General features: G+C 43.3%; 1 protein-coding gene and 1 long non-coding RNA gene across 2 annotated transcripts in view; both read right to left on the bottom strand.

The window, feature by feature from the left end:
• SZRD1 (SUZ RNA binding domain containing 1) overlaps positions 1 to 4,595 on the bottom strand; it is a 28,753-nt gene extending 24,158 nt beyond the window's left edge. Inside the window, exon 1 of the mRNA XM_008582897.1 lies at positions 4,528 to 4,595. Within this exon, the coding sequence (XP_008581119.1) occupies positions 4,528 to 4,571 (44 nt within the window). The 5' untranslated portion in view covers positions 4,572 to 4,595. The remainder of the gene's footprint in view (positions 1 to 4,527) is intronic.
• A 3,546-nt stretch (positions 4,596 to 8,141) lies between these two features.
• LOC103598846 overlaps positions 8,142 to 11,122 on the bottom strand; it is a 4,957-nt gene continuing 1,976 nt past the window's right edge. The window contains exons 2-3 of the long non-coding RNA XR_551236.1: positions 9,897 to 9,975; positions 8,142 to 8,982 (exon numbers count right to left, since the gene is read on the bottom strand). This is a non-coding gene — a long non-coding RNA (uncharacterized LOC103598846). The remainder of the gene's footprint in view (positions 8,983 to 9,896; positions 9,976 to 11,122) is intronic.

Genomic DNA, 11,122 nt, shown 5'->3' with positions numbered 1-11,122 from the left:
ACACACACACACACACACACACACACACACACACACACACACACAAAAAAAAAAAAAAAATCCGGGGCGGGGGGGAAGAAGATATAACAACTACAATTACTTGAAGTTGATACGACAAGCAAACAGAAAGGACATTGTTGGGTGGGAGGGAGGAAAGGGAGGAGGGAGGGAGGTTTTGGTAAGGGGCAATAATAATCAACCACAATGTATATCGACAAAATAAAAAAAAAAAAATTAGTCAACCCCCACTTGCTGGTCTTCTCTCCACCCAGTTATTTATTTATTTATTTATTTGGAGGGGGGGGGGCGCGGCTGGGCGTTCAACATTCATTACCAGTAGGGAGACAAGGTAACTTCACGCTAAGACTTGTACATACCCAACTGCCTACATCTGAAAGACATGCAACAGTCAATTGGTTTCCTAGTGATGTGAACATGTTGTTTCATCCTCTCCCTGGCTCCCCTCCTTCAAAAGTGCATATTGTATGTACAAGACCCTTTGTGAAATTTGAAAAGGGAATCATATTCAAGAGAGCTGTCAAATATAAGCCCCCAAAAACCATATTAAAAATGAAAGCTAACATCCAACTCCCAACTCTTCCACAGGTCTCCAGGTAGGGAGGCAGCAAAATGCTAGAGAAAAGAACCCAGCTTTGGAGCCAGGCTTGGAGTCAAATCTCAGATTCTCCACTCACTATCTGTGATCCTGAACAAAACAGGTTACTCCCTTAAACATCAGTTTCCTTGTCTATAAAAGGAGAACAATGCCTCAACAGGTTGTTTCAAGGATTTGATTAAATGAAGGATATTTAAGGGAACCTGCATTTTGACAGAATTCCTCATGATGTCAACAAGGCAAGGTTTGGGTTCCACCTCTGTACCTGGCACTTTTAAAAGGGTTTTACAGAAGTACTGTTTGCCATTGTTTTTACTGTAGCAATGTTAACTGTAGTAATCCTTAGTCAGTAAGTTCTTTTACCGAAACTGTTGTATTTGGGAACTTTCTTCCACTTTGTCATGTGTACAGATTTTAATCTCTTATAGTTGACAGCAGTATTAAAATGGTGAGTAGAGTGGGAACTTTCTTCCACTTTGTCATGTGTACAGATTTTAATCTCTTATAGTTGACAGCAGTATGGTGAGTAGAGTTAAAATAAAATAAAATAAAATAAAATAAAATAAAAATAAAAGGATTTTACTGAAGTAAAGGAGAGTAGAAAGAATACTGAACAAGCATCAGAAAGACTTAAATTAGGGCTGGCCACTTAGCTCAGTTGGTTAGACTACAGCCTTGTAAAACCAAGGTCAAGGGTTGGGTTCCACACACCTGCCAGCCACCAAAAAAGAAAAGAGAAAAAAAGAAAGACTTAAACCTTATATCTCTGGATTTACTCAGTTGTAAAATGGGGAACTGGAATAGCTGATAGCTAAGCAATTTATTCATTCTAAAAAACTAAAGTAATCCCCAATTTCTGCTAATTTCTACATTCATTTTTGTTCATTTTCTTCCTACTGGTTTAACATGAGAAATTCATGTCCCTTTGAAATAGGTGAGGAAAACTAAAGATAGGCCAAGATGCCCAAGAAACTTATTTGAGTCACACTCAAATTGTAGGCCACGCTTTTTTGCAGGGGGTGGCATGAGGGGTGTCTGGATGATTCACTCATATTGGTGGTAGGCAATAAACACCTCTACCGGAAATTTTGCATTCTCTGGCACAAAGTCACAGCTAAAGCACGCTGCCTAGTACATAGCAGACACTCAAAAATGTTGGCTGAATGAATAAAATACCCGACACTTGTTACTCTCTATAAAATCTTTAACTTACTTTACTCAAGCCGAAATTCAAGAAAGATGGCAGGAACATAAGACCTCTACTAAATACCCTCTGAACAAACTAATCCTTCAAATCCTCCAAAATCAATTATGCTAAGTGGAAAAACATAAACAACCGCGAGATGAAACGCTGAGTCAGCGGAAAAACAAGAGATCTGTCAAATATAAGCCCCCAAAAACCATATTAAAAATGAAAGCTAACATCCAACTCCCAACTCTTCCACAGGTCTCCAGGTAGGGAGGCAGCAAAATGCTAGAGAAAAGAACCCAGCTTTGGAGCCAGGCTTGGAGTCAAATCTCAGATTCTCCACTCACTATCTGTGATCCTGAACAAAACAGGTTACTCCCTTAAACATCAGTTTCCTTGTCTATAAAAGGAGAACAATGCCTCAACAGGTTGTTTCAAGGATTTGATTAAATGAAGGATATTTAAGGGAACCTGCATTTTGACAGAATTCCTCATGATGTCAACAAGGCAAGGTTTGGGTTCCACCTCTGTACCTGGCACTTTTAAAAGGGTTTTACAGAAGTACTGTTTGCCATTGTTTTTACTGTAGCAATGTTAACTGTAGTAATCCTTAGTCAGTAAGTTCTTTTACCGAAACTGTTGTATTTGGGAACTTTCTTCCACTTTGTCATGTGTACAGATTTTAATCTCTTATAGTTGACAGCAGTATGGTGAGTAGAGTTAAAATAAAATAAAATAAAATAAAAATAAAAGGATTTTACTGAAGTAAAGGAGAGTAGAAAGAATACTGAACAAGCATCAGAAAGACTTAAATTAGGGCTGGCCACTTAGCTCAGTTGGTTAGACTACAGCCTTGTAAAACCAAGGTCAAGGGTTGGGTTCCACACACCTGCCAGCCACCAAAAAAGAAAAGAGAAAAAAAGAAAGACTTAAACCTTATATCTCTGGATTTACTCAGTTGTAAAATGGGGAACTGGAATAGCTGATAGCTAAGCAATTTATTCATTCTAAAAAACTAAAGTAATCCCCAATTTCTGCTAATTTCTACATTCATTTTTGTTCATTTTCTTCCTACTGGTTTAACATGAGAAATTCATGTCCCTTTGAAATAGGTGAGGAAAACTAAAGATAGGCCAAGATGCCCAAGAAACTTATTTGAGTCACACTCAAATTGTAGGCCACGCTTTTTTGCAGGGGGTGGCATGAGGGGTGTCTGGATGATTCACTCATATTGGTGGTAGGCAATAAACACCTCTACCGGAAATTTTGCATTCTCTGGCACAAAGTCACAGCTAAAGCACGCTGCCTAGTACATAGCAGACACTCAAAAATGTTGGCTGAATGAATAAAATACCCGACACTTGTTACTCTCTATAAAATCTTTAACTTACTTTACTCAAGCCGAAATTCAAGAAAGATGGCAGGAACATAAGACCTCTACTAAATACCCTCTGAACAAACTAATCCTTCAAATCCTCCAAAATCAATTATGCTAAGTGGAAAAACATAAACAACCGCGAGATGAAACGCTGAGTCAGCGGAAAAACCTCGAAGCCAAGTTTCAACATTCCCGTAGAGATACACCCACTGCTGAGAGGGTCAATTTCTCGGCCTCTTCCAGAGCTCACAAGCACCCTCAAAAGGCGCTTGGAGAAGAAAAACCCAGCTCTTGTTGTATCCTGGTCCACTCGACTCCCCACACAGAAACCTTTAAGGTGGATGTCACTCGAGCCACCACGGAACAGACACCAACACAAGCAGACCAAAAAAGCATCTCTCCACTTCACGAGGGTCTCCAAATACCCACAAACTCCGAAAAGACCAAATTCATCTCGAACCTAACAGAACTGACCATTCCTGCTCGGGATAAACTACTTTCCTGCAGCTTCTGGAGGCACACAAAAACTCCAAAAACAGGTCGACCGGCCCATTTCCCCTTCCCCTCCCAGGAATGTGGCTATTTTACATGTGGCACCCCTCCCCCCTCGGCCCCGGCGAGCACACTCCGAGACCCAGCCCCGGGGCTCAGATCTTTGCGGGGGAGGGTCCCCGGGGAGAGGGGCTGCCCGGGGAGCTCTCGGCTGCTCTGGCGGGATCTCCGGGAGAGATCCGCCTGCCACAGGTTCTCACAGTAAAACTGAAAAAGAAAAAACCCCAGATTCGCCCACCGTGGTGGACGGCGCAAAGCGTTGGGGGACTTTAGCGTTGAGGAGTGGCCCCAAAAGGATTCAATTTCCACCAGCGCCACCACCACCCCCGCCCCTAGCTGCCTCCTGCTCTTCTCCAGAGCCTGGCACGCCGCCCGGGTCCGCACTCCCCCCCCCCACATGGTGTGTCCCTCCTCATCAGAGCACATGAACTTTAAAATGGTGCCTCGGGCGGCGGGGGCCGAAAGAAAAGGAAAGGTCAAGGGACCCGTGCTGAGCCAGTGGGCGCAGGGCTCAAGAAAAGAAGCCCCGGGTGGCGGGTGGGGCGCCCCGAGTGACGCGCACATGGTGCGGGGGGTAAAGGGAGGCGCATCGGGCAAAGGTGGAGGGAGAAATGGAATACGGCCCCTTTAAGAGGCCTTCACGGCGCTCAGGGACCGGGGGCCTCTCCTCCACCCCCGGCCCGGCGTGTGGGACCCTTCCTTGGGGAGAACCATCCCCAGACTCGTCCCCCGAAGGCTTTCCTCACGCCAGGTACCACCCGGCCCTGCCCAGGGGCGGCGGCTCCTCCTTACCCCGCTGTCTGCCGCCTCCTCCCAGCTCTCAGCGACCTCCTCATCTTCCATCTTACTCGCCGCTTTCCCTCCTCCCCAACCCCCTCCCCGCGCCTGCGCCCTGAAGCGCGCCTCCGCCGCGGGCGCGGGCACGCAAGGCTTTACTCAATGGACCCCGCCCCCTGCCAAGCCCGGAAGAGGCGCCGGGCAAAAGCCTACGATCGCCGAGGCAGCCATCTTGGAAGAGGGCAGGAAAGCCTGAGAGTCATCTTTCTTAAGGGCAACGCGTTTTATCTCGTACAGAATCGTCTTGAGTACGGGAAGTGTGTTCCTCGGAACCATCTTTTCTAAGGGCAAGCAATTACTTAAGAAAAACACTTAAAAAAAAAAGTGAATCATAGTTTTTCTAAACTGCAGATTATGGTTTCTTCAGAATTCTGAAAACATATTTATACTTCTACAGAGGATGAAAAATATCTGCTGATGCATATTTTTTTCTGATAGTGTGAAGATTACAGTATTTCTGCTCATAAAGCAATATTTCAGTCATCTATTATACCCTCTACTGTGAGGTAAAAACGTTACTGTTAGTTGATAATATTGCACATGAGCTGGGACAACATGGGACTCCCAACCACTAAAGTACTCCAGCTCTTTAATGTCAGAATTAACATTACCTTTAGAAGTCATTTATGGGACTGGCTAGTTAGCTAAGTAGGTTAGAATGTAGTGTTATAACACAAGGGCTATGAACCCCTTACCAGCCAGCTGCAAAAAAAAAAATTTTCATTTGTGCTTCTTCCTAAAGTGTTCCTGTCTTACTTTTCTTTAGTATACAAGTGGAGAGCTTGGACTAAAGTTCAACTTCAGGCACTTACAATTTTTTTTTTTAAGTTCATTTATTATATATATGTTTTACATTCCGTGATGTTGAAGAGCAGTTGGGGGTAGGGGGAGACAGGAAAGGGGAAGGAAATAGGGTGGGAGAAAGAAGAAGGAGAAGGGGTGGGGTTGAGGCCTGTGGCACCCCCCTCATTCCTGCAGGGAAGACCAGGAGGTACCCAGTGATGGCTTGGTCATTGTTGGGCTGAGTGTAGATGGCAGGGGGGTGTGGCTGAAGCCCTCGCCCCTCACCACTCCAGCTCAGGAACCTGGGGCGCTTCTTGTGGTGGCTTGGTGGTTGTCGCTGGGCTGGTTGTGAGTGTTGGGGAGCATGGCTGAGGCCCCCAGCCCTCCCTTCTCTCTGACTTGGTAGCTATATTAGTCCGTTTCAGTTGATTATAACAAAATACCTGGAACTGGGTAATTTATAAAGAAAACAAAACTTATTGCTTACAGTTTCTGATGCTGGGAAGTCTAAAGTGCATCTGGTGGTGGCAACAGTGACCCAGTGGTTTCACATAGTAAGATGGTGGAAGCAGAGAGAGCAGAGTGAAAAAACAGATTCTCCTCTTCTCTTAAAGTCCTCAGAAACACACCCCTGACCACCATTTTTAATCCATTCACTACTGCGTGGTCCTACAATCACCTCTTCAAGGCTCCACCTTTCAATTACCATAATAGGATTTCCCACCTTCTTAACAGTCACAGTGGGAACCAAGTTTCTAATACATAAAGCTTGGGAACACAATTCAAGCTTCAGGGAGTTTTGGGGGGACATAATTCAATCCACTACAGTAGCCCAGGGGACTTCTGGTCTTTCTAGATTTTATAGGTGTTCTTTGGTGATGTAAGACCTTTACTAGTTAATATCAAACTTTGTCTCTGGTCTGTGGGTATTTTGTTTTTTCTTGCAGTTCTGTGTTGTATTATTTGCTGTTCCTACCACTTAAACTCTGCACTGGCACTAATTTGTTGTCCTTTGCTTACTTCTAAAATGGGGGAACTTCCTCTGGGGACTAGCACTTGAGCTCTGTGGTTGAGCTAAATTGCTGCTTTGCTGCTGATTCCCTGGGGAAGGCTTTTTGTGCAACTCAGGTTATAATGGTTATCTTTATAGGTACCTGGATTGTGTGGACACTGGTCTGGGCCTGAGTTTTTTCAGCAAACTGCATCCTCTGTAGTTCTGTATTTCTTTTTTTTTTTTTTCCTTTTTTCGTGACTGGCAATGGATCGCACCCCTCAGTGTCGCACCCGTACCGGACCGGGACCGGCAACGGGATCGCAACCCTCGGTGTCGCGCCCGCACCTTGCTCAGCCAGTTAGCGGCCGGTCTGTATGTGGGATCCGAACCCTCGGCGGGAGTGCTGCCACACTCCCAAGCGGCGCACTGTAGGAGTGCGCCACTGGGCCGGCCCTGTAGTTCTGTATTTCTGACCAGTCTCCACTGAGTGGTCCTACACTGATTTGGGGGCAGATCAGCTGTCCTTGCTGTGTCCCAGTGTTACCCCAGTTGGCCCGTCTCCCCCACTGCCCGTGCTCCAAACACTTCCTATGGGATGGGCCATGCGCGGGTCCCTTGCAATGACTCACTGGCCTCTGAGTGGCTCCTTTTTTTCAGTTGCTGTGGCTCCTCGCTCCTATGTGGGTCCACGGGAACCTTATTAGTGGTCTTGCTGGCCTGGAAGACACCAACGCCCTCTTCTCCCCTGCAGCCTCCAAGCAACCTCATCCAAAGTGCACAGCTGCAGATTTTGCCAGCTCCTGCTCCGTGCACTCACCAACTCCAGCCTTGAAGCTCAAAACTGTCTAAAATCTCTCGAAACTCAGGTTTGAAACTGTCGGAGCAGTTCTTTCTTTCTCTCATCATGGCTTCTCCCACTTTCATGCACTCCATAGGTCTCTCCTCCTCTTCCCCTGATCTCTAGCAGTCCCAGCTTGGCTGTTGTTGGTTTTTAATAGTTGTAAATTGGTTGATTTGTGGAAGAGAGTGACACTGGGGACCATCTATTCCACCATCTTGACCAGAAGCCCCGGCACGTACAATTTACTTCAGGTTCCTGTGCCTCAGTTTCCCCAAGTGTAAAAAATAGAGATAATAATTGTAGCTACTTCAAAGGTAGATTGTAAGGATTAAATGAGTTACTATGCTGGAAAGCCTAGAAGAGTGTCTGATCCATAGTAAAAGTTCTAAGGGGTTAAAAGGGGTTAACTATTATTATTATGGGGTGTCTTGCCTGCCTCACTTCTCTAATCATCCTTTCTTTCTCAAAACAAAAGCAGGGAACAAAGCAAACACTATGTGTTTTTATTCTCACTGACATGTTCCTGTAGTCCTCTAAGTATTAAAAACATGTCATTCAGTAATGTTGCATTTGGCTGCTGTTATCAAGTTATCCGACTTGGAATGTGTTTCTGTGTGTGTTTTTAGCGCGCCATTAATTTTTATGAAGTAACAGCTTCCTGTTGTGAAGTTTCACCATTTGCATTCTTTTTTTTTTTTTTCCTTTTTGTCTTTTTTCGTATCCAGCAACGGATCGCAACCCTCAGTGTCACGCCCATACCGGACCGGGACCGGCAACGGAATCACAACTCTCGGTGTCGCGTCCGCACCTCGCTCAGCCAGCGAGCGGGAACCGGTCTGTATGTGGGATCCGAACCCTATTCTGTAGAGTTCAAGAGCATAGGCTTTATAATTATTACTATAAGTTGCAAATGTGTTAAATGTGTTGACCTAAAAAGAAACTAAGGCCAAATACATATGGCAACGATTTATTGAGCCAATATGACAATTGCAACCAGGGAGACCCACAGTAAGGCCACCCCAAGAAATGTGTTCCGAAGAGAACCAGCAGAGCTTAGCATTTTACAGTCACAAGAAGGGGGAATGGCTGAAGGAGAGAGACAGAAAGACAGCCCCACCTAATTACTTCATCAGGCTTTCTATTGGTTGCACATGATGTGTAGATTTGGGATTGTTACAAAGTTACATCCTACATGCAGGGATCTAAAGTAAGGGTAATAAGCATTCAAGGTTATTTTATGGCTTTTTGATGCCATTAATCTGCTTCTAAGTAAAAACGGTCTTATGATAAAGTTTTCCAGGAGGTGAATGTGATTACGGATTTATTCCAGATCTTCCAAGGCACTATAATTTAGCTGACCTGGTCAGAGCCATTTTTTGGTTATCAAATGTTACTAGTCTTTACTTAGAGATTAAAGTGACATGCTTACTAATTCTCACGTTTCACGACTTCCTGTCTCTGAAATGTTGTTCATCTCCAGGGCCTGTCCTCAGTCCCTCTCCAGAGAGGGAGATAGTTTCTTACCTAGATACTCATGGTATAAGCCACACACTGGATGCTGAGGACTCTCAAAGTTGATTTCTAGCTGTGAACTGATGTGGTGTTTCCAATACTGATTCCTATAGTTAGGCTTCTTATTGGCATCTCCATGTGGATATTCCACTAGCAGCTCAAATTCTCTGTCTAAAATTCAACTAATTCTGTTAACGGCCTCACCAAGTTCTAGGACAAAGGATTTTGGGTTCACAGCAGGACGGGTCTGCTTCTCTGGGTTTTTCTGATGGCCATGGACCTTTAAAAAAGTAAAAATTAAAATTAAAAAAGAAAGAAAAAGGATAAAGGACTTTGTCTTGCTCACTCTCTGGGACTATATTTATTTGGAATACTTTCTCCCATGAATCCATTCTTTGAAGTGAATTATCCTGAGTCTAGGTGACAACAAGATAGATGAAACTATCAGACATCAACCTAAGGCTTGTTCTTGAGATGTGATTAGTTTTTCCTAAATGCAGTGGACTCCCAGTAGTTCTAGGCTTCATAATTATACAGTGTTACCAGCAGAGGGAGACAGTTTCTCACAATTTTGGTACATTGGGCAATGAGATTTAAGAAAGGCATTCCCAGGATTGAATTTTGAAGGAGACCAGAAAGATAAAGATCTTAGAAATTATTTGAGGATGCTGCAAAGGGAATAACTTTGTTTCCACCAAATGGGCAATAAGGAGGCCAGTCCTAGTTAACCATATAGACCCTTTGTGACCTTGCGCAAGTCCCTTCAGCTCTCTTGGTCTGTTTACTCACCTGTAAAATGAGGGGATGGGACCAAATAAGCCCTAAAATTGAGAAAGTAGTGGCAGTTTCTTCCTCCAGCAGGAAGCCTGAAAAGTTGAGGCACTAGCATACCCAAGCATACCCAAAACCAATATGTTTGTGAAATTGTGAAATATGTTTGAGACACCATTCATGTTTGGGGCTTGTACGTTAGGGACAAGCACTCAAAACTGCAAGTACTTAAAACTTGGATATACCCCATAAAACACTCTGATATGTGATGGGAATACAAGAGCAAAGTCCATAGTGAGAAAACTTCCTATCTAATGCACAAGTTGAGGCTATGTACACAGATATGTTAAGAAATAAATGGCAGAAAAAGAAAACAAAAAAACCAAAAAAACGGCATCTTTTCAATATTTAAAATGTACTTACCTTTTGACCCCAGGGGTATCCATTGCTGCTTTCTTTATAATCACAAAAGACTGGAAACAAATGTCCATCACTAGGGGATCTGTTAAAAAAAAACAAAACACAAAATTTGGTTCATCCATACAAAGGAATAGAATGCAACTGTTAACAAAAGACAGATGGTCCTAAATGTACTGGTATTGAGTGATCTCAAAGAACTATAGGTAAATTTAAAAAAAGAAAAAGGCAAGGCACACAGCAGTGTGCATAGTATGTGGCTATTAGTAGGTTTATTTTATTTATTTATTTATGTGTTTATTTTATTTACTTATTTATGTATCTCTGGAAAGATGTAAGGAACTTATTTATACCAGTAGTAGACTTGGTGGAGAGGAAGGATTGATCAGGTAGCTGGGGGACTAGTAGGTCAGATTTAATTTTATTATACGTCCTTTTGTAACTTTTGAATGTTGTACTATCTGCATGTATTACTTATTCTAAATAAGTTAACACATACAAAATAAATTTCAGTCATTGATTATTGGGATGGACTTTGGAGGAAAACATCTTGTTTAAACTTATTGGAGAAACTCCAGGCACCCCTCTCATCCTAGCCCCATTCCTTGTCTCCAATCATGTCTCAATTAGCCTTCACACAGCAGAGAGACTATTCTGAAACACCACTTCCAACACATTCTCCCTGCCCCCAAATCTCCACAACAGAGGAGGTAATATCCAGTCTTCTGCCTAATATTCCAGGCCACGGATAAACTGGCTTCAATCATATCTCTCCCTGTTTGTCAAAAGCAAGATTCTGTAGAGTTCAAGAGCATAGGCTTTGAAGTGAGACCATCTAGGTTCAAACCCTGGCTATGACCACGGGTGAGCTACTTAATCCCTGTGTGCCTCGGTTTCATCATCTGTAAAATGAACAATAATGGTACCTACTTGGCGGCATTTGGCACATAATAAAAGTACTCAATAAACATCAACTGTGATTATTATTAAATAATTTGCTTTAATACTTTTGTGCTTATCACAATTTATAATTTTATAAATTTTATATTTATTTATTGTCTATCTCACTCAGGAGAGTGTAGGGGCCTATCATGAGGGCAGGGACCTTTTTAGTTTTATTTAAAAATATATTACCATATGTATCATGTGGCCTGGTGCATAGTAGGTACTCGCTAAATATCTGTTCACTGAATGTCCTCTTAGTTGCCAAATTCCCAGTTCATTCATTCAAC

The sequence above is a fragment of the Galeopterus variegatus genome, unplaced genomic scaffold (assembly GCF_000696425.1).
Source record: "Galeopterus variegatus unplaced genomic scaffold, G_variegatus-3.0.2 Scaffold2757, whole genome shotgun sequence".
In the NCBI taxonomy this organism is placed as follows: Eukaryota; Metazoa; Chordata; class Mammalia; order Dermoptera; family Cynocephalidae; genus Galeopterus; species Galeopterus variegatus.
The sequence above is the reverse complement of the archived record's forward strand: the minus strand, read 5'-3'. Positions and strand labels throughout refer to the sequence as shown.